At 38.9% G+C, this 22575-nt stretch overlaps 1 protein-coding gene across 1 annotated transcript in view; it reads right to left on the bottom strand.

Moving 5' to 3' along the window:
• The window catches only part of LRP2 (LDL receptor related protein 2), a 181737-nt gene that overhangs the window by 44122 nt on the left and 115040 nt on the right, over positions 1 to 22575 (bottom strand). The window contains exons 41-49 of the mRNA XM_052652982.1: positions 22326 to 22484; positions 20982 to 21268; positions 19823 to 20026; positions 19009 to 19248; positions 15985 to 16110; positions 14802 to 14921; positions 10432 to 10563; positions 1330 to 1537; positions 396 to 691 (exon numbers count right to left, since the gene is read on the bottom strand). Coding sequence (XP_052508942.1) covers positions 396 to 691; positions 1330 to 1537; positions 10432 to 10563; positions 14802 to 14921; positions 15985 to 16110; positions 19009 to 19248; positions 19823 to 20026; positions 20982 to 21268; positions 22326 to 22484 — 1772 coding nt within the window. The remainder of the gene's footprint in view (positions 1 to 395; positions 692 to 1329; positions 1538 to 10431; positions 10564 to 14801; positions 14922 to 15984; positions 16111 to 19008; positions 19249 to 19822; positions 20027 to 20981; positions 21269 to 22325; positions 22485 to 22575) is intronic.

Below are 22575 nucleotides of genomic sequence, written 5' to 3'. Positions count from 1 at the left end.
TGGGGTTAGGGGTGGGGTGGGAGGGGGACTTCCAGTTAAACCTTCCCCTTTAGTCACCTGAGGATGAAAATTAAGAACAGATTAAGGAATGTAGGAGGGGCAGTTAAAGCAACAAGTCATTGCATGATCACCACTGTCTGCTCTTAGATAGATGGCCTTAATTTGTTTATCTCCTATTCTCTATAATGAATGACTAACTGATGATTAGTTGAAAAATGTGTGTGACTGACCTTTTAGACCAAGAAATCCTTGCTTCTTCATAGACAAACAACAGTAATTTTCTGGCAGTGTGCTACTTAGAGAACCAACTGAAAGGTCCTACTAAGTCAGAAAGGGTTGAGAATCCACGTTCAGTCCCCCTCATTTCCTTTTCCCTAATTTTCCATTATACTCACCACATCCTTTCTCATCACTGCTGTCTAAGCAGTCAGGGAAGTGGTTACAGACTTTCACCATCTCAATGCAGTTCCCATTGTCACACCTGAACTGATGAGGGGGACATGTGGTTTCTGGGGTGTGACAGAGGTGCTCCAGCTCATCAGAGTTATCTCTACAGTCATTGTCCCCATCACAGACATAGGCCTTATTAATGCAGAGTCCGTTCTGACACGTAAAAAGGGTCTCGCCGCAGGTAGGGTACACACAGCCCCTCTCATCACTGTAGTCACCACAGTCATTGTTCCGGTCACACCTGTATCATGAGACCCAGTACCACTTAAAATCAGAATATTTCAGGTGAAAATCCAGATCCCCAATTTCTCTCCAAACACATGATGCTGACTGGTGTCTGTGTCTCTTAGCTGGAGCACACGCCCACAGTCCACCTCATCTGCCTCTCTCTGTTGTCAGGCTGACCCTGAGCCACAGCATACAGTCCCATTTATCATCCTGCTCACACTGCTACTTTTCTTATAGCAGAAAGAATTGAATGAAGTATTTCTTACGCCCATGCCTCTATTCCAGCTGGCAAACCCTGAGCGTCAGCTGCCTCAGGAAAGAATTTTCTTCTACTAAGCCCACTTCACTCATCTCTCTGATCCTCTGTGCAAGGTCACGTTATGACCTTCATGGACCCCAGGCACTTCTGCTTTCATGGGCCCCTTCCTCCATAAAAATATTTAAAATTATATTTAAGGACAACGTTGGTATAAAGGCATATATATTATTATTTAGTATGTAAACACTTTCTTTGAAGTTCTCTTTATTTTTTTCCTTTTGATTTTAAAAGAAGTCCAAACATTTTTAGAGGCCATGAAAAGTATCATGGGCCCCAGCCCTGCCTCATGGACATTTAAGGTTTGTTAATAAGTTTTTTAATCCCCAATTCACCTGAAGTGGTTGGGGATACACAAGCCATTGTTACAGACGAACTCTGTTCCAAAGCAGGATCTCCTGGTGCAATTCTGGTGCTCATCAGAGGCATCAAGGCAATCCGCTTCACCATCACAAATCCATGATTCAGGGATACACCCTCTGTGTGGACGCACACCAACTGCACAGGCAAACTCAGAACTTGAGCAGTTGCGATTTTCAGAAGCTAAAGCACAAAGAGAATCAGGAATCATATGAGAGCTCATTCCAGCAGTCAAGTTCATTTTGAATCAATATTTATCTTGCTTTACATTACATAATAGTCTAAGGGATGAAAGGAAATGAAGGGAAAATAGGAAGACAAATTACTCTCCCAAATTTTCATTTTAAATGCTTTCAATCTTGAATTTTTTTCAGAAGTAAAAAGTAAAGATAAACACCTCATAATTTAATTTCCATAAAATTAATGTAAGGTCATATTTTTCCCTTAGGGATATAGAAAACTACTTGCATTTTATTAATTGGATACTAAAAATCCCATACCTTTGGTAATTATTTTTATTTTATAAAGTATAATCACACAAACACAATGTGAGATAGGCATTTTTACGCCAGTTTTATGAGAAAAGTGAAACTCACAATGGTTAACTAGACAGCAAAAAATCACAGAATTTTCTAAAAAGCTAGTGCTTCTTTGCTAGATATATAGGAAGAGTACTTGTTAATAAGAGTCGACAGAGGTCAGCTCCTAGCTCGGTGCCTGCCCGGATTCCTGACATGGTGTAGGGCTGAGAGGGTGGGGAAGGCGGGAGCAGGGCAAGAGAGGGCAGCCAGCCTGCAGCTGGGCCGGAGTGCTGGCGCTTTGAACTCTGGGCGAAGGTGAAGCACAACTTTTGCAACTCACGCTGGCAGCTCTCCTCCCCCCAGGATAATGGATGCTGTTTTCTAACTGCAGAAGCCATCTTGTCACCAAATTCAAGACGCTTGAAGGGTGCCGTATAGAAGGAGAAGTCTTGAGACTACTGTAAAAATAAGACTGAAAACCAGAAGCAGGAGGCTTAAGTCCAAATCCTGAGAACACCAGAGAACTCCTGACTCCAGGGAACATTAATTGACAGGAGCTCATCAAACGCCTCCATACCTACACTGAAACCAAGCACCAACTAAGGGCCAACAAGTTCCAGAGTAAGACATACCACACAAATTCTCCAGCAACACAGGAACACAGCCCTGAGCTTCAATATACAGGCTGCCCAAAGTTACTCCAAACCCATTGACAGCTCATAACTCAGTACTGGACACTTCATTGCACTCCAGAGAGAAGAAATCCAGCTCCACCCACCAGAACACAAGCTTCCCTAACCAAGAAACCTTGACAAGCCTCCCGTACAACCTCACCCACAGCGAGGAGACTCCACAATAAAGAAAACTCCACAAACTGCCAGAATACAGAAAGACCACCCCAAACTCAACAATATAAACAAGATGAAGAGACAGAGAAATATGCAGCAAGTAAAGGAACAGGATAAATGTCCACCAAACCAAACAAAAGAGGAAGAGATAGGGAATCTACCTGATAAAGAAATCCGAATAATGATAGTGCAAATGATCCAAAACCTTGAAATCAAAATGGAATCACAGATAAATAGCCTGGAAACAAGGATTGAGAAGATGCAAGAAAGGTTTAACAAGGACCTAGAAGAAATAAAAAAGAGTCAATATATAATGAATAATGCAATAAATGAGATCAAAAACACTCTGGAGGCAACAAATAGTAAAATAACAGAGGCAGAAGATAGGATTAGTGAAGTAGAAGATAGAATGGTAGAAATTAATGAATCAGAGAGGAAAAAAGAAAAACGAATTAAAAGAAATGAGGACAATCTCAGAGACCTCCATATTAAACGCCCCAACATTTGAATCATAGGAGTCCCAGAAGAAGAAGACAAAAAGAAAGACCATGAGAAAATACTTGAGGAGATAATAGTTGAAAACTTCCCTAAAATGGGGAAGGAAATAATCACCCAAGTCCAAGAAACCCAGAGAGTCCCAAATAGAATAAACCCAAGGTGAAACACCCCAAGACACATATTAATCAAATTAACAAAGATCAAACACAAAGAACAAATATTAAAAGGAGCAAGGGAAAAACAACAAATAACACATAAGGCAATTCCCATAAAGATAACAGCTGATCTTTCAATAGAAACTCTTCAGGCCCAGAGAGAATGGCAAGACATACTTAAAGTGATAAAAGAAAATAACCTACAGCCCAGATTACTGTACCCAGCAAGGATCTCATTCAAATATGAAGGAGAAATCAAAAGCTTTACAGACAAGCAAAAGCTGAGAGAATTCAGCTCTCCAACAAATGCTAAAGGATCTTCTCCAGACAGGAAACACAAAAAAGGTGTATAAACTTGAACCCAAAACAATAAAGTAAATGGCAATGGGATCATACTTATCAATAATTACCTTAAATGTAAAAAGGTTGAATGCCCCAACGAAAAGACAAAGACTGGCTGAATGGATACAAACACAAGACCCCTATATATGTTGTCTACAAGAGACCCATCTCAAAACACGGGACACATACAGACTGAAAGTGAAGGGCTGGAAAAAGATATTCCGCCCAAATAGAGACCAAAAGAAAGCAGGAGTAGCAATACTCATATCAGATAAAATAGACTTTAAAACAAAGGCTGTGAAGAGACAAAGAAGGACACTACATAATGATCAAAGGATCAATCCAAGAAGAAGAGATAACAATTATAAATATATATGCACCCAACATAGGAGCACTGCAATATGTAAGACAAATGCTAACAAGTATGAAAGGGGAAATTAACAATAACACAATAATAGTGGGAGACTTTAATACCCCACTCACACCTATGGACAGATCAATTAAACAGAAAATTAACAAAGAACAGAAACTTTAAATGCTACAATAGACCAGTTAGACCTAATTGATATCTATAGGACATTTCACCCCAAAACAATGAATTTCACCTTTTTCTCAAGTGCACACGGAACCTTCTCCAGGACAGATCACATCCTGGGCCATAAATCTAGCCTTGGTAAATTCAAAAAAATTGAAATCATTTCAAGCATCTTTTCTGACCACAATGCAGTAAGATTAGATCTCAATTACAGGAGAAAAACTATTAAAAATTTCAACATATGAAGGCTGAACAACACGCCGTTGAATAACCAACAAATCACAGAAGAAATCAAAAAAGAAATCAAAATATGCATAGAAATGAATGACAATGAAAACACAATAAAAGCAGTGCTAAGGGGAAAGTTCATAGCAATACAGGCATACCTCAAGAAACAAGAAAAAAGTCAAACAAATAACCTAACTGTACACCTAAAGCAACTAGAGAAGGAAGAAATGAAGAACCCCAGGGTTACTAGAAGGAAATAAATCTTAAAAATTAGGGCGGAAATAAATCTTAAAAATTAGGGCAGAAATAAATGCAAAAGAAACAAAAGAGACCATAGCAAAAATCAACAAAGTCAAAAGCTGGTTCTTTGAAAGTATAAATAAAATTGACAAACCATTAGCCAGACTCATCACGAAACAAAGGGAGAAAAATCAAATCAATAAAATTAGAAATGAAAATGGAGAGATCACAACAGACAACACAGAAATACAAAGGGTCATAAAAGACTACTATCAGCAATTATATGCCAATAAAATGGACAACATGGAAGAAATGCACAAATTCTTAGAAAAGTACAACTTTCCAAAACTGAACCAGGAAGAAATAGAAAATCTTAACAGACCATCACAAGCATGGAAATTGAGACTGTAATTAGAAATCTTCCAGCAAACAAAAGCCCAGGTCCAGACGGCTTCACAGCTGAATTCTACCAAAAATTTAGAGAACTAACACCTATCCTATTCAGACTCTTCCAGAAAACTGCAGAGGAGGGTAAACTCCCAAACTCATTCTATGAGGCCACCATCACCCTAATACCAAAACCTGACAAAGATGCCACAAAAAAGAAAACTATAGGCCAATATCACTGATGAACATAGATGCAAAAACCCTTAACAAAACTCTAGCAATCAGAATCCAACAACACATTAAAAAGATCATACACCATGACCAAGTGGGCTTTATCCCAGGGATGCAAGGATTCTTCAATATCTGAAAATCAATCAATATAATACACCACATTAACAAATTGAAAAATAAAAGCCATATGATTATCTCAATAGATGCAGAGAAAGCCTTGGACAAAATTCAACATCCATTTATGATAAAAACTCTCCAGAAAGCAGGAATAGAAGGAACATACCTCAACATAATAAAAGCTATATATGACAAACCCATAGCAAACATTATCCTCAATGGTGAAAAACTGAAAGCATTTCTCCTAAAGTCAGGAACAAGACAAGGGTGCCCACTCTCACTGCTACTATTCAACCTAGTTTTGGAAGTTTTGACCACAGCAATCAGAGCAGAAAAAGAAATAAAAGGAATCCAAATTGGAAAAGAAGAAGTAAAACTCTCACTGTTTGCAGATGACATGATCCTCTACATAGAAAACCCTAAAGACTCCACCAGAAAATTACTAGAACTAATAAATGAATATAGTAAAGTTGCAGGATATAAAATCAACACACAGAAATCCCTTGCATTCCTATACACTAATGAGAAAATAGAAAGAGAAATTAAGGAAACAATTCCATTCACCATTGCAACAAAAAGAATAAAATACTTAGGAATATATCTCCCTAAAGAACAAAAGACCTATATATAGAAAACTATAAAACACTGGTGAAAGAAATCAAAAAGGACACTAATAGATGGAGAAATATACTATGTTCATGGATCGGAAGAATCAATATAGTGAAAATGAGTATACTACCCAAAGCAATCCATAGAGTCAATGCAATCCCTATCAAGCTACCAATGGTATTTTTCACAGAGCTAGAACAAATAATTTCACAATTTGTATGGAAATACAAAAAACCTTGAATAGCCAAAGCAATCTTGAGAAAGAAGAATGGAACTGGAGGAATCAACCTGCCTGACTTCAGGCTGTACTACAAAGCCACAGTCATCAAGACAGTATGGTACTGGCACAAAGACAGAAATATAGATCAGTGGAACAAAATAGAAAGCCCAGAGATAAATCCACACACATATGGACACCTTATCTTTGACAAAGGAGGCAAGAATATAATATAGATTAAAGACAATCTCTTTAACAAGTGGTGCTGGAAAAACTGGTCAACCACTTGTAAAAGAATGAAACTAGAACACTTTTTAACACCATACACAAAAATAAACTCAAAATGGATTAAAGATCTAAACATAAGACCATAAACTATAAAGCTGCTAGAGGAGAACAAAGGCAAAACACTCTCCCACATAAATCACAGCAGGATCCTCTATGGCCCACCTCCCAGAATATTGGAAATAAAAGCAGAAATAAACAAATGGAACCTAATTAAAATTAAAAGCTTCTGCACAACATAGGAAACTATAAGCAAGGTGAAAAGACATCCTTCAGAAGGGGAGAAAATAATAGCAAATGAAGCAACTGACAAACAACTAATCTCAAAAATATACAAGCAACTCCTACAGCTCAATTCCAGAAAAATAAATGACTCAATCAAAAAATGGGCCAAAGAACTAAATAGACATTTCTCCAAAGGAGACATACAGATGGCTAACACACACATGAAAAGATGCTCAATATCACTCATTATTAGAGAAATGCAAATCAAAACCACAATGAAGTACCATTTCACGCCAGTCAGAATGGCTGTGATCCAAAAGTCTACAAGCAATAAATGCTGGAGAGGGTGTGGAGAAAAGGGAACCCTCTTACACTGCTGGTGGGAATGCAAACTAGTAAAGCCACTATGGAGAACAGTATGGAGATTCCTTAAAAAACTGGAAATAGAACTGCCTTATGACCCAGCAATCCCAGTGCTGGGCATACACACTGAAGAAGCCAGAATTGAAATAGACACGTGCATCCCAATGTTCATCGCAGCACTGTTTATAATAGCCAGGACATGGAAGCAACCTAGATGTCCATCAGCAGATGAATGGATAAGAAAGGTGTGGTACATATAAACAATGCAGTATCACTCAGCCATTAAAAAGAATGCATTTGAATCAGTTCAAATGAGGTGGATGAAACTGGAGCCGAGGTGCTCTCAGGGCTCGCCATTGCAGCTGGGAATGCTCGTTTCGTGGGCTCCTGGGTCCCTGTTGATCGGCATCCAGCGAGCAGAGTGGAGGGCTGTGGACCACAGGCATTCTGAACTGGGATCCTTCTTGGGGGCACACACATCACTCAGCTGAGATGGATTCCAGCGAAGTGGATCCTGGGAGGTTGGTAGGACCTCTGAACTGGAGCCTCCCATCACCTGACCTCTCCAGAATTCTGTAGGTCATCCAGAGGACCCAAGACATGGTGGTTACTAATAGACTTCCCACAGTACTTCTTCATTCCACGTGGACTCCTTCAAGGGCAGTGAGCATCGCAGCTTCCCTTGAACTTCGTCTGGATTGAATGACAACAGGCTCAACTTTTCATTCACTTGTATGACTGTGAGCAGTTTGACCAAGTTGAAGAAGATGACTCGTTTGTAGTCTTCCTCATCAGCTCATTCCATCTACTGGCTTTAAAGTCATTTAGTACAGAGCTCACCGTCTAGGTGTTCATCCAGTGTTTTGTTTGCTTATCATGCAGGATCATTTGAAAAGGAAAAGTATGTGTGTATGAGTTAGAGCTCTGATCCCAAGAGTCCATGTAGAAGCTTCCCCTGAGAAATGTATCGTTTTGGCACCAATGCTACTGAAATGTGTGAATGTGGCATACCACGCATCCCAATAAGTGTAAACAGCTTCACATGCTACTTATTTGAAACGACCAGTACTCATGACATCCCATTCATCTGAGGACTAAATATAGCCAACTTAGGCTGTGTTTGCCAAATAGACTTTGAAGCATTCTTCACACAGTCCTTCATCGACGCCAGTTTTCAGATCGAAGAAACCCGTGCTCCGTGAAGTTTGTGAACACATATACTCATGTTTTGTTTGAGATTTTCAAGTCATTCTTCAGTTTTGTTGGAGGAATGGTTCTGTATATGCCCCGTGGATCCCCAAATCCACTGATGTTCATGTGTCTTGGGGCTTCCCAGGTGGTTCTAGTGGTAAAGAACATGCGGAACATACCCATGCAGGACACATAGGAGATATGGATTCGATCCCTGGGGCGGGAAGATCTCCTGAGGGAGAGCATGGCAACCCACTCCAGTATCCTTGCCTAGAGAATCTCATGGAGAGAGGAGCCTGGTGGGGCCTAGTCCATATGATCCCAAAGAGTTGGACACAATGTAAGTGACTCAGCACAGCACATGATTCATTGTCATAGCTAATATGATGGAGATGACATCAAAAGAAGCACCAGCGGGCAAAAGTCAATATCCATCACTTTTAAACTTTGGAATGTATTGTGATATTTTACATCCATATTTGTATGACTTGATAGTTGGCGAATCGATGCATATGAAGGCCTGATTGTGTTATATGTATGTTGAGGGAAGATATATTTTTCTGTGGTTTGAAAAAAAAAAAAAAAAAGAAACTGGAGCCGATTATACAGAGTGAAGTAAGCCAGAAAGAAAAACACCAATACAGTATGCTGCTGCTGCTGCTGCTGCTAAGTCGCTTCAGTCGTGTCCGACTCTATGCGACCCCATAGATGGCAGCCCACCAGGCTCCCCCGTCCCTGGGATTCTCCAGGCAAGAACACTGGAGTGGGTTGCCATTTCCTTCTCCAATGCATGAAAGTAAAGTGAAAGTGAAGTCGCTCAGTCGTGTCCAACTCTTCGCGACCCCATGGACTGCAGCCCACCAGGCTCCTCCATCCATGGGATTTTCCAAGCAAGAGTACTGGAGTGGGGTGCCATTGCCTTCTCTGCCAATACAGTATACCAATGCATATATATGGAATTTAGAAAGATGGTAACGATAACCCTGTATGTGAGACAGCAAAAGAGACACAGATGTATAGAACAGTCTTTTGGACTCTGTGAGAGAGCGAGAGGGGGGATGATTTGGGAGAATGGCATTGAAACATGTATAATATCATATATGAAACGAATCGCCAGTCCAGGTTCGATGCAGGATACAGGATGCTTGGGGCTGGTGCACTAGGATGACCCAGAGGGATGGTACGGGGAAGGAGGTGGGAGGGAGTTCAGGATGGGGAGCACGTGTACACCCGTGGTGGTGTTGATGTATGGCAGAACCAATACAATATTGTAAAGTAATTAGCCTTCAATTAAAATAAATAAATTTAAATTTTTTTTAAAAAGAGTTGACAGAAACCATGACACTTCAGGAAAGAGCTAAAATGCTAACATGTAATCATGAAACTCTGCAGAATAGAATAGAGATATTTTATCTGAGGGTGAAGAGGAGACAAAAGGAAGGGGGTCTTGAAGAAGAGATATGGGAGAGAAGTACACACTACAGTCTAGATTTGGGCAGCTGCCAACCCATTTCATAGAGGATATGGAGAAACAGGGGCCATCACCAAAGTCATGGACATATGAGGTAACAATCGAATGCAAAGATCATTGAGTCATTGCTTTTATTATCCTACCATGGAAAGATACTCTAAGACACCTGAATTTAGAGTTCTATGCTCTGCTGGTAATGGGAAATGTTGTTTCATAGTCTGTTCCATAATTCACTTAAAAGAATGACCCCTGCCCCGCCCCCCTTAACAACTCTAGGATAATGGATAAAACTAGAGGCACAATTAATTGCAACAGTATTAAAGCTGCTAACTCAGTGGCCAACTGAGCTCTCTTTATCTGTTCTAGAAATGTGGGACACTATTTCCATTACCTAAATGCAACACAAAAAGAAACATTAAAATCATTTTTCATCATTTAAAAGCATTTATGTAGATAATATAAAACATTCCTGAGCAGAATAAAGATAACATTCTATCTGTGTACTTTCAATAAAGAAGAACCTGTGTGACAACCATATTCTCCAAAGACAGAAAAATAAAGCTACTGTTTCCCTGAAATGTGACTCTATAGAGGAATTAATTGTTTGCACTTACTGCAGCTGTGTCTTTCATCCTCATCACTCATGTCTCCACAGTCATTATCACCATCACAGACCCACATCGTTGGGATGCACCTGTTATTGTCACACTTGAAATAATCACTGGCACATGTTGACTGAGAAAACTCTGGGGGAAAAAAAAAAGCACTCTTGGTGAGAAGAATCATGTGCAGTCAGGAATCCTGAGAGAAACACACTATAACAAAGGCTTCCTAGAACACCAATTAGAATTCTTTAATCATATCCCACATGTTAACGAATCAAGTTGTCATATGCCCAGAATCCCAGAGATCCCTCAAAATTAGCCTAAGGCAAAAGAATATTTAATTTTAACTATTAAAATACAGCACAGTGATAACAGTAAGGAGAAAATGTGAACTTCCATGAGCTGGTAAGAATGGAGTATATATCGATACAGCCTTTGAAAGGCTTTAACACAGGAAACCTACTCCCAGAGATCGAGCCTTCCCACATACACAGGATGTTCATTCCAGCATTACGTCTTACAAGGAAAAAATGGAAACAAGCTAAATGCTCAGCAGTTGGGAAAGGGATAAAAACACATGAAACATCTACACTTTACAGCACTATTCAGCAGTACAAAGATAAGATGGAGGAGTATTTTCTGTTTTTATTAATTTATTTTTTTGCCGGGGGCCAGCGTGAGGAATTCCGCCCATGGCAAAGGTCATGAGGAAGGAGGCTTGGCATACGCAAAGGCGTGATCAAGCCTCAGGAAACCCCCTGTTCCCGAGCATCTAACCCCAAAACCAGAGTCTGTTTTATGCTCTCACCTACACCTCTGACTTTACGGGGGGCTCTCCCCCATCACCATTTCTCTCGGAGATGCAGCTCCAAGGCAATAAAAATTCCTGGGCGTGACAAGAGTGTTTCAGCTTACGGACTCCTCTGAAGGTTATCTAGCCCACCTGCATAGGTTCGTCTGGCCACATGTGATTGTTTACAGCCTCCCAATCTGAGAGGCACGAGATGTTTTAGACTTACTAAAGGCAAATTCTCTTGTGGAGTTAGAAATTATTAGTATAATGGGTTGGTTAGGAATTATATTGGTGAAGGGTTTTTCATTTGTTGTGTCAATAATTGCTGCTAATTCCCTGCTCTGGGTGGGACAAGGATGTCTCAGGTCAAACCTCTCTGCTGACAGACTTGTGTGACAGGATTATCCATACTGCTGCCACTACACACATGATTGTTTACTACCTCTCAACCATAAACAGCACAGAGTTTTGGAGTATTTGGAGAGTCTTAATTAGCATAGGGCTTTTTCTTCTTGTTGAGTCAATGATTGCCGCCAGGCCTTCATATCCTTAGGCACCTGGGAATAAATTAATGTATTTGGAATATAGAAAAGGAAATACAGTAGTTTTTGATGTTAGCAATACTAGACTTTTTGAGTTAATGGATTTTCTCTTTTGTAATAGATCACTGTACTTTGTTATAAATCACTGTGTCCTTGCTATGTAAAAATGTAACTTTATCATATCTTAAGACTAAACAGATCTTAAGAGGAGCATTGGTGAAAGGATTTTCATTTGTTAGGCTGATGTTTGCTGCTAAATCTCCATGTTCCCTACCTTTATAATGAATATAACTAGCATATAGGAAGAAATAAGTATTAACCTTTAAGCATATAGGAAGAAATAAGTATTAACCTTTAAGACTAATCATGTTAACCTTGGGTTAAATAAATTCCTTTCTTGATTGTAACTCACTACACCCTCACCCTATAGGAATGTAACTTTATTTGGAGGGTGGTGCGTGGTTTAAGAAAAAAACACACTTGGAAAAAATAAGTTTTTTGGTTATCAGAAAGAAAGGATCATAAAATGTCAGCAGGTCTCACTCATGGCCAGAAGATGATGTAATATCCCTAAGACCTATTTTTTTATACATTTATGTGAAGCACCTGATTTTGATAAAGGTCAGGACTGCTGACCCCCGTGTGACTCTGTATTCATCCCTATGTGTAACAAAAGGTATATAAGCAAACCCAAAAATAAAGAAATCGGATCAGTTTCCGGAAAGACTGATTCCCCCATGTCGCTTCTTTCTTGCTCCCGTTTTTCTGGCTGAATTCCCATCTGGAGCATGGATGCTATTCCACGTAATCCAAGTTGTTCAGCCTCCTTTTCTCCACTAATCTTCCGACTACACTATCCATTTCTAATCTCTCTGTATCTGTGATTAAATATGTATTTTTCCAAAGATGCCGACTCCGTCCCCACCTTTGAATCACCCTGGATCCACCGGGGCAGGACCCCGGCATTTTTTAATTGAAGGACAATGCTTTACAGAATTTTGTTGTTTTCTATTACCACATATAAAAGAGACAGCCAATGGGAATTTGCTGTATAACTCAGGAAACTCAAACAGAGGCTCTGTAATAACCTAGAGGGGTGGGGTGGGGAGGGAGATGGCAGGGAGGTTCAAGAGGGAGAGGAGTATTTTCTAACTGATAAGATATTGTTAGGATTAAAAAAAAGTGGGAGGGGGACAGCAGAAAGATATATATATATAGTAAATTCCCTATATGTCAGGATGTATAGATAAAGAATTCACACTTAATAGCAGTTATGTCTGGAGGTGAGGGGATTGTAAGAGGGTGAAAGAATGGGGATTTCATTCTTTTATATACATCTTATTATTTCTTTAAAATAATATCTGTGTATTGGATGTTCACTAAACTTACTGTGATAATTGTTTCATGATGTATGTAAATCATTATGTTCTACACTTTAAATTTACACAGTTCTATATGTCAATCTCAATAAAACTAGAAGAAAAAAATACCTCTGTATATTATGAAAATCCATTAATATTAGATTGTGTTTTTACTTCTATTTAAATATGTCAGATAGTTGGTACTAATTGATAATGACTTTGGTTCCCATGGAGAAGTTTGGAAACTATTTATTCTTCATATATCTGAACCAATAGTTCGTATATTTAAAATAATCTCTAAGACCTTTCTACTCACCCAACATTTACTATTTCTTTTACAGCTCCTTAAAACTCTGTGTGCCCTTTGTTTTCTACAAAACTTTTAGTGTTGGGGAAAAAGAAATTGTCAAGGAGCTTCTAATACCACTCTCTATTAGCCACAGAATTTGAGCCCAAGGGAAAACAGGAATAGAAAATAGCCTGAATTCAGCTGCAAAACTAGGCTAATGGTCTTAAGAAAATACCCCTCCAAAAAAAGTGATGGTACTTACTACAGTGATATTTATAATACCAGAAAAAATAAAGCAATCTAAATACTTAAAATAGAGGCAGTTAACTCAATGATCATATAGCCACTCAATGGAATATCACACAGCCATTAAACAAGAGGATGAAGATGACAACATGGGTTAGAGAAGTCTCTCTTAACCAGACAGTATATACATATTTAAGCTTCAGGCCATATGTTCTTTCTCACAACTACCTGATACTATAACGCAGCTGTATTTTAATGAAACTTTATAAAGACAAGCATGACAGACTTCCCTGGCGGCCCAGTGATCAAGACTTCACCTTCCAATTCAGAGGGTGTGGGTTCGATACCTGGGCAGGGAGCTAAGATCCCACATTCCTCATGGCCAAGAAAAAAGAAAACATAAAACAGAAGCAATACTGTAACAAATTCAATAAAAACTTTTTTTTAATGGTCAATGTCAAAAAAATCTTTAAAAAAAAAAAGAAAAGAAAAGACAAGCATGGCCACATACAACAATATTGCCAGACCCCCTAAAAAAAGCAATATAGAAGACTGTACATTCATATTTTTACAATTATGTTAAAAAAATTATGCATAGATACAGATTTGGGTTTGCAAAGGTAAATAACAGCCTTCAAACACAAGCAACAGACAACTGCCTCCAAGAATATAACTAGGTCCTTGGAACATCTCAGGAGGCTCAGATGGCCTTGGGACCCTAACCCCTCAGCTGGTACACAGAGCAGGAAGAAACGTGTGCCCCTCACCTGCCCCCTCAGCATGTACATCATGCTCTCAATAACCTTTAGATCCTCCCATAGTCTTACGGGTGAGAACTCACCCAAATTCAGAAATTCCAATTCAGAGTCAATTACAGTTAACTGAGTTCCACAAACCAGGCAGGTAGTAGGTGCATCACCAACTGTTGGTAGGTGCAACTTTTTGTCTGCATCAATCAGCGACTTCCATATCCTGCCCAACAACCCACCCAGTGCCCTACATGACCAGGCTTTTAATGAATATCTGCTGAGGGGTATCAGCAAGGAGTGCAAACATTCCCCAGCCAGAACCCTAGTTTACATTTGAAGTAGTTGGAAGAGGGGTGCCAGCTGCATCACAGTGCTTTTAATGCTGGCTCACTCTCTTACCACAAGTGGGAGGTTCGTCAGAGCCGTCAGAACAGTCTTTTTCATGATCACAATACCAACGTGCAGGAATACAGGGCCCAGAGGTGCAATGGAACTCATCGCTCTTACACGACCTAGTGGCTGCAGTAGGTAAAGAAGATAAAATCCATGAGCAACACACAAGCTTGTTCCTAATAACCTGCCTATATCTCTGAACTGGGTAGGAGTTGCCAAGACAGGAAGACTGAGGCCTGAGTTTTTATAGAAGTTTTCCAGCCAGAGGAAAGAACATGGGAGAGCAATACTTTTCCAGTGTCCTAGAATTTTTTTCCTAAGTTCCAGAGATTCAGAAAATGAATTGCACTTATTAGAAATACCAGAAAGACTATGTTTTGATACATGAAATCAAATTATAGATAAAAGAAAACATGGTTCTATGTTTTCTGCCATAACACAAAATAAATTCTACTGAAAAGAAAAAATAACCAAATCACCCTACACACAACCTTTTAAGCCATAATAGACCATGATTCTAGAGAATTATCAAAGTTTTGCTCTTATTCATCCTTGTAACTTATTTGAGTAAATGATTCTGCCTATGTGTAAACTTTTCTCACATAACCTGAGGTTATGGTCTGATGTGTTTTCTAGATTTTCCATTTCCTCTTGTTGCTGGATTCTTGGATTGTAACCTGGCCTGGTGACCGTTACTAAATTCTTAAAGGATGCATCTATTTACACTAATAGTTTCAAAGTTATTAAATTTAAGAATTTGAGCTATAAATATAAGAAATTATTTGATTGAACCAAACAGCTAAATATGAAATTAAGGTTTCTGAAAGTCAAACATATGAAAAAAACAAAAATTCTTTCCGTTACTAATGGCTATTATAAACGTATTGAGAATAAATATGAGGGCTTATTTTGCAAATTCTGCCTGTAGTTCCTGAAGACAAAAGAGGTTATAGGAGGTTATGCATTACAGTTGATCCCTGGAAGAAATATTGAGTCAGGCATCCAGCCAGGGAACAGAGAGAAGGGATTTCTTATGCCCCTCCAATTACATCCTAAATAACTGCCTACTGTATCTATTTACAAAGTCAACTTGAAAGGACAAATTGAAATTAGCTGAAACACACAAGGCATGTGTCTTTATGAGCTCAAGACATGCATGCCTGGAACCACAAAAAGAGGTTTATCTTACCACAGAAAATGGGGTTTTCATCACTCATATCTCCACAATCATCGTCTCCATCACACAAGAAAGAACGTGGAATACAAATCGTTGAATTCGCACATTTTGTGTATCCAGGATGGCACGTGCGTTCAGCTTGAAAAAGACAACCAGATAAACAATTTGGAACATATTCATCACATGTACATCATATATGTCCATGCTAACCGATCTACTGCACAAGCAAACCAGCAGAAGGGAAGCAGAGAGGCATAATTCATGACAGTTGTGTGATGCCATATAGTCTCTAGCAAAAAGAGCATTTCCTGTTTTCATTATTTAATAGCATCAGCAAGACTTCCCACTCTCCTCACTCCCCATACAATGGAGTAACATGAATGAAGAAGATCTCTATATACTGATAAGGAAAGATGGCATGACCTCCAGGATGCATTAACAGCAGGAAAGCACAACACTAGGCTATCTTTTGTGTAACTGTGTGTGTCCAGCAAGAAAGAAATGCTTACATTTAAAACAAAAGTGCAAAGATAAACTAACGAAAACTGTCACTCCTATGAACAGATCGAGAATAGTATGGAGGGAACAGGGTGGAGAGGGCAAGCATGAAGGACGTCTGTGAGTGTACCTTGTCATACAATTTTTATATGACTATGAATCCACGCACATGATTTTTTATAAATGAACACAATGAAATAAAAATGCATAAAGAAAAGCAATTTTCAACATTTGGAAACAGTAACAAATGACTGCATATTTCTAGCGGGAAACAATCTAAGAACAAGAAGGACATAAAATGTTTAATTACATTTGTATGGTTACTTTGAAAGTATTATAAAATAAAGCAAATAAGTGACTATGTCACCTATTACAAACTAAGATTTTAAGTGTAAGAGATGTGATTATAAAATCTAAAAGGTAAAAACCTGTTTATCTTAAATTAAAATGGAAAATACCAATATCATTTTTTTCCCTTTAGAACTGTATTTCCTAGTTCTGTCCACTAAAAAGGCCTAGAAGCAATAAAGGCCAAATAGGAATAGGTAACCCAACACTGTGTAATTTTAATTTTTTTTAAAGTCTATTAAATTACAATATTGCTTCTGTTTTATGTGTTGGTCTTTTGGCCATGAGGTATGTGGGATCTTTGTTCCCCAACTAGAGACTGAATCCATATCCTCTGTGTCGGAAGTCTTAACCACTGGACTTGGAGGGAAGTCCCAGTAATTTTTAAATACCACACACAAAAGGAATGAGAGAAATTCCAGGTCTGAGACAAGACATGCACAAGTCTGAAATGCACTATGGAAGATTGAATAGGATTAAGTCAAAATAAAAAAGGACCCAACTTAGCGGGATTCCCGCTGCCAAAAATAGGACAATTAAGCACCGAAAGCTATAAATTACTTCATCTCATTAAAACTCAAATATGTAAAAATCCATGAGTTTAATACAATAGTAAAAACAAAACAAAGCCAAAGCTTAATGCTCATTGGTCACCAACTTACTACTCTGAAAACTGAAAAGAGAAAGAAAGAATCAAACATTTCCTCCACAGAATTGTATTTCAGAGTAACAAAATAGCTGATAAGGGAAATTTCTTCTTTAGAGAACCTGAGCTAATAAATGTGGATGGAATAGTAAAAATTTTAAATATCTGATTTGTAATCCTTAAAGTAATAATAAATTCATGGAACAACCATCCATGGTTAAAAACCACTGGGTGAAAGATTGATGGGAACTTCCTAAAGGGAAGATTCAAACTGACTTCAAAATTAATATCGCCCTCACTTAAAGTGGAACAATCAAGCATTATGTGCTTCATGATGTGATACAACAAGAAATAGACAGCTCCACCTATGAAGTGTTCTTGCCCAAAGAACTAAGTCTAATGTAATCAAAGGTCTAGGTCTCAATTCCAGCCTAAATCAACGTGTAGACTTTGAATCCTGATGTGAACAGATGAACTGTTGCCATTTTGGGGCTAAGTAATAAAATTTGAATATGGACTTAGTACCAGAGGACATTAAGTAAGTATTGTTGATTTTGTTGAGCATAATGCTAGAATAGTAGCTGTTTTTCAAAATGTCTATTACCATGTATAAAACAGATAACTAGTGGGAGCTCAGCCTGGTACTTTGTGAAGATCTAGAGGCATGAGATGAGGTGGGAAGGGAGGGAGGCTCAGGGAAGGGGTATATGTATACTTACGGCTGATTTACCTTGTTGTATGGCAGAAACCAACATAACATTGTAAAGCAGATTATCCTCCAATTAAAATTTTAAAAACATTTTTTAAATTTGAAAACAAATGTCTTTATCATTGACATGTGTTTCTGGAATTTGCTTTAAAATACTCAGGAAAAAAGTTGGAGGACATGGATGAAACATATTGACCACTTGTTAAAAAAAAGAACAACAAAAAAGCATGGGTTCATGCTCTGGATGTCATCCAGTCATGTCTGGATCTTTGTGACCCCATGGACTGTAGCCCACCAGGCTCCTCTGTCTATAGGATTATCCAGGCAATAATACTGCCACACCCAAATAAATATTGTGTATAACCACATACAAAGACAGAAGAGTATGTCGATGTACCCGAACTGAAAATGCATTTTTGCTCATACTCTGTGCTACTGTTTTCTCAAGATGCTAAACTGTAAGTTCCAGAAATTTGGGAAAAGCAACTCACTAAAAAGCAATTTACCAAATCATTTCAGTCAACACTGTGCTACATAGCTTTGTGCATAACAAACATTAACCACATATATTAATCAATCAATTTTGTCAGTAATCATTGGTGAAGCTTCACAATAATCAGAAACACAAACCAAAGATAAAATATAGAAGGGGAAAGTAGTCAAATCAAATATTAGGTCGAATTATTTTTAAAAATCACTAGTAGACATGTAAAATGAAATGTACGTTTTAGACGAATACTGTCAGTTTTTTTATCAGAAAGGCATCGTCTTTACATCTCCCAGGCTCTGAGAGTTCAAGGCTCCAAAGCCCAATAAGAACGTAAGATGAACTTACAGCAATTTTTCTCATCTGAAGCATTGCCATCGTGGCAGTTGTCTATCCCGTCGCAGACTAATTCAGAAGGGATGCACCTTCCGTTACTGCAAGTAAATTCTGTTTTGTTACAAGCCCTGAAACGGCAGCCTGCCTCATCACTGTTGTCGCCACAGTCATTGTAGTGATCACAGCGATCACTGTATGGGACACATCGCCCATTGGCACAGGTGAAGCTTGTCGAAGGGCAGCTGTGAAACGCTAAGAGGAGGGGAACAAAATATTTAAAACAACATTGAAGAAGCTCGCAAAATAAAGCATCATCCCGTTTTCTAAAAAGATACAATCAAGTAAAATAAGACACTTTGGGTTGACCTTCCAAGGCAAAAGCTGCCACATGTACTGCATGCAAAGTGAGCTCAAACTTTAAATTAGTTAAATTAAGCAAATATGTTGTATACTTTTTTTTAAGCAAATGGAGGATTTGACGCAAATGGCAAAGTCACTCCATTCCTCCACCATCTCAATGTATAAGTTTATCTCAGCTTCATTAAAGCATGCAAACACAATGCTTTCATGGGACTGAAGCTCAGAGAAGTTAAGTCATTTTCCCAGAGCTCCCCAGACATGCATGCAGCATCTCTGCTCCTTCTTAGGTGCACTTCAGAGGTGCTTCCTAATAAAGCATCGAACACTACTTCACAGCGCATGTATCAGCTGTTGCGTGATTTAAGCAAAGTGCAGTCTAGATTCTCAGGGTACATGATCTTCGCTTGTAAAAGGAACAAACACAAGGTACACCGTGAACTTCAAAAGTTCCAAGAGTCCAGCTCACCACAGAGAGTTTCCAGCTCATCACTGCTGTCACCACAGTCATCGATGTCATTACATTGCAGCTGGTCAGGGATGCACTTCCCACTGAGGCAGGTGAACTTGGAACTGTCACACCGGGTACCGTTATCCTGGATGCAGTACTTATTGTTGTTGGCCAGGTACCAGCGGCCCTCATGCGGACACTGGCACTCAGGGCCATTTGGACCTGAAGAAAGGTAAGCCCAGAAAAAAGCAAAATATTTCTGTAGCAAACACTGATATTTTCTTGCCCTGAAGATCACTGGCAACAGCTTCTATATTATTAAACACACTCTAAGACATGGAAACTCTGCTCTATGTTATGTTTTCATCAATGTGAACAACCACCAATTTCTAATGAATGTGGCTAATTCACCCTAATCTTTAAACCACTATTTCTTATCTTCACTGAAACATTAAAACAATGATTCTCAGCAAAATCTGCACAGCAATAGTCTCAAAAGGCACATCCTCTTATGAATTTATTGTTCTCTATAAAACACACTTCTGAGGCACACTCTGTTTATTCAACCATAAACAGTACCTCCTAAGTGAAAGTATTAAATCCTTTAATGAGGAACATTAGTTCATTGATGAAATTTCTATTCAAGACATGATATGCAGCAGCCAAACCTGCATATTTCTTTCTACCTCCATCAAGCTTGATTTAAAAATGTCATTGTAAGAAGGCTCCATATGGAATAGGAAAGAAAAAAAAAAAACCTTCAGTCTTCTTCTTAACATACAAACCCTGAAATCTATTTTAGAAATTCCTCTGAAAACAAGGAGAATCTTTGTTCATGCTGGAGCTGAATATTCCCTCAGCCTTCCCTACTAGTGGTCATCATTATTATCACTCTCCATGATTCTATCTTTGTGCCCAATGCTTTTGGTTCAGTTCAGTTCAGTTCAGTTGCTCAGTCATGTCTGACTCTTTGTGACCCCATGAATTGCTGCACGCCAGGCCTCCCTGTCCATCACCAACTCCCGGAGTTCACCCAAACTCATGTGCATCGAGTCGGTGATGCCATCCAGCCATCTCATCCTCTGTCGTCTCCTTCTCCTCCTGCCCCCGATCCCTCCCAGCATCAGGGTCTTTTCCAATGAGTCAACTCTTCGCAAGAGGTGGCCAAAGTATTTACCTGGTGCACAAATATGGCTACAGCCCCCATTAAACCGATCACAAGGACTGTGACATTGTTGTTGGCCCTTCACAACAGCACAAATACCCTTAGGCCGAAAGGGAAGGGTCATGGTCACTGCAGTCTGATCTGACCCATCAACTTTGTTAGCTCGATAAATTTTCTGAGTGAGCATGTCAGTCCAGTAAATATACTGGCCATAAAGAGCCAAGCCAAAAGGACTGTTGGCTCTGCTGACAATGACCTCCCGCAGATAGCGCTCTAGATCCATGCGCTCAATCTTCTCCCTAAAATGAAGATGGAAAAAGAAAAAAGAAAATACTAGACTCTAGAAGGATTAAGGTCCTCAACTGGCACCCAATGCCTCAGCGCAATTACACAAGCCCCCAACTTTCCTTTCAAGTGGACCATATGGCAGCAAGAAATGTTTCTTCTGGTAATGGGAGAACTTCATCTCCTTATTAAACAATGGCCTATATAAATGATACCCAAATATTAATATAACCCACAAGTAATCCTACTAAATGAAACAGGAAAAAGAAACGAACAGTGGGGAGTATTGTGAAATAATACACCTCTTGCTTGGAAATAATACCTGTCTTGGTGTTTGGCACATAGTAGTCACTCAATAAAATGTGAATTAGTTTTCCCTTCCCACCCACTTAATGAGTTTTTCCATTTGTCATTGACTTTGAGATATCTTCCTAATTTAGACACAAAACATCCCTGCTTTATTTCAAGTGAGAAAATAAAGGTCTTAGGTGCTCGGCATCATGAGACCAAAATCATAAGAAAATAAGCAAGGAAAGTTTAAGATTCCCAACATGCAGACACCAGCCATAATAAACAAAATCATCTCATATCTTCAATCATTAGGATGATGGGAATATGTGTAATTTCAGAAGTAATTGGAGAGTTACATGCAAAAATTAGAGCTGACAGAAGTTTATAAAGAAAATATTGTGAAATGGACTGAGAAGAAGCTGGCACAAGAAATAATTTGTTTTTTGAGAAGATGATCAAAAGACAAAGACTGAAGGAAAATGCTTTTACAAGACACTGAATGTTAAAACCCAGAGAAAAGTTACTATCAGTGTACATTTAAAGTCATTCATTTTCTGAGGTAGTTACATGATTATAAACTGAATGATTATATTTATAACCATAGTTGAAATTAACTTGTCCAGTAATGCATCTTTAGGTGTCTGTCAGTTCATAATTACTCAGTCTCATGATAGAGATCAATTTTCACAGGCATATTCACCAGCATTGCACCATATTATGCATATCCCTCTTCTTTCAAACAGGGAGGAAGAAATCTCATCAATACCCACAGACACGTACAGATTAGCATCTGCCCAGTAGAGAAGGTTTTGTTCATAGTCCATAGTGAGCCCGTTGGGCCAGACCAGGCCCCCGTCCACCAAGCTTCTTCGGGAGTATCCACCCATTGTGGCAGTCTCGATTTTGGCATTGGTACCCCAGTCGGTCCAATACATGTACCTAGTGATCCAAAAGGAGTCGTAATTCACCACAAGGAACTCACACTTCTTTTTACTTAAGAAAGACAGCAGCATTCTTTTAACTGCAAATA

The sequence above is a fragment of the Budorcas taxicolor genome, chromosome 2, assembly GCF_023091745.1.
Source record: "Budorcas taxicolor isolate Tak-1 chromosome 2, Takin1.1, whole genome shotgun sequence".
Classification (NCBI taxonomy): Eukaryota; Metazoa; Chordata; class Mammalia; order Artiodactyla; family Bovidae; genus Budorcas; species Budorcas taxicolor.
This window is presented reverse-complemented; position numbering and strand designations above follow the sequence as displayed.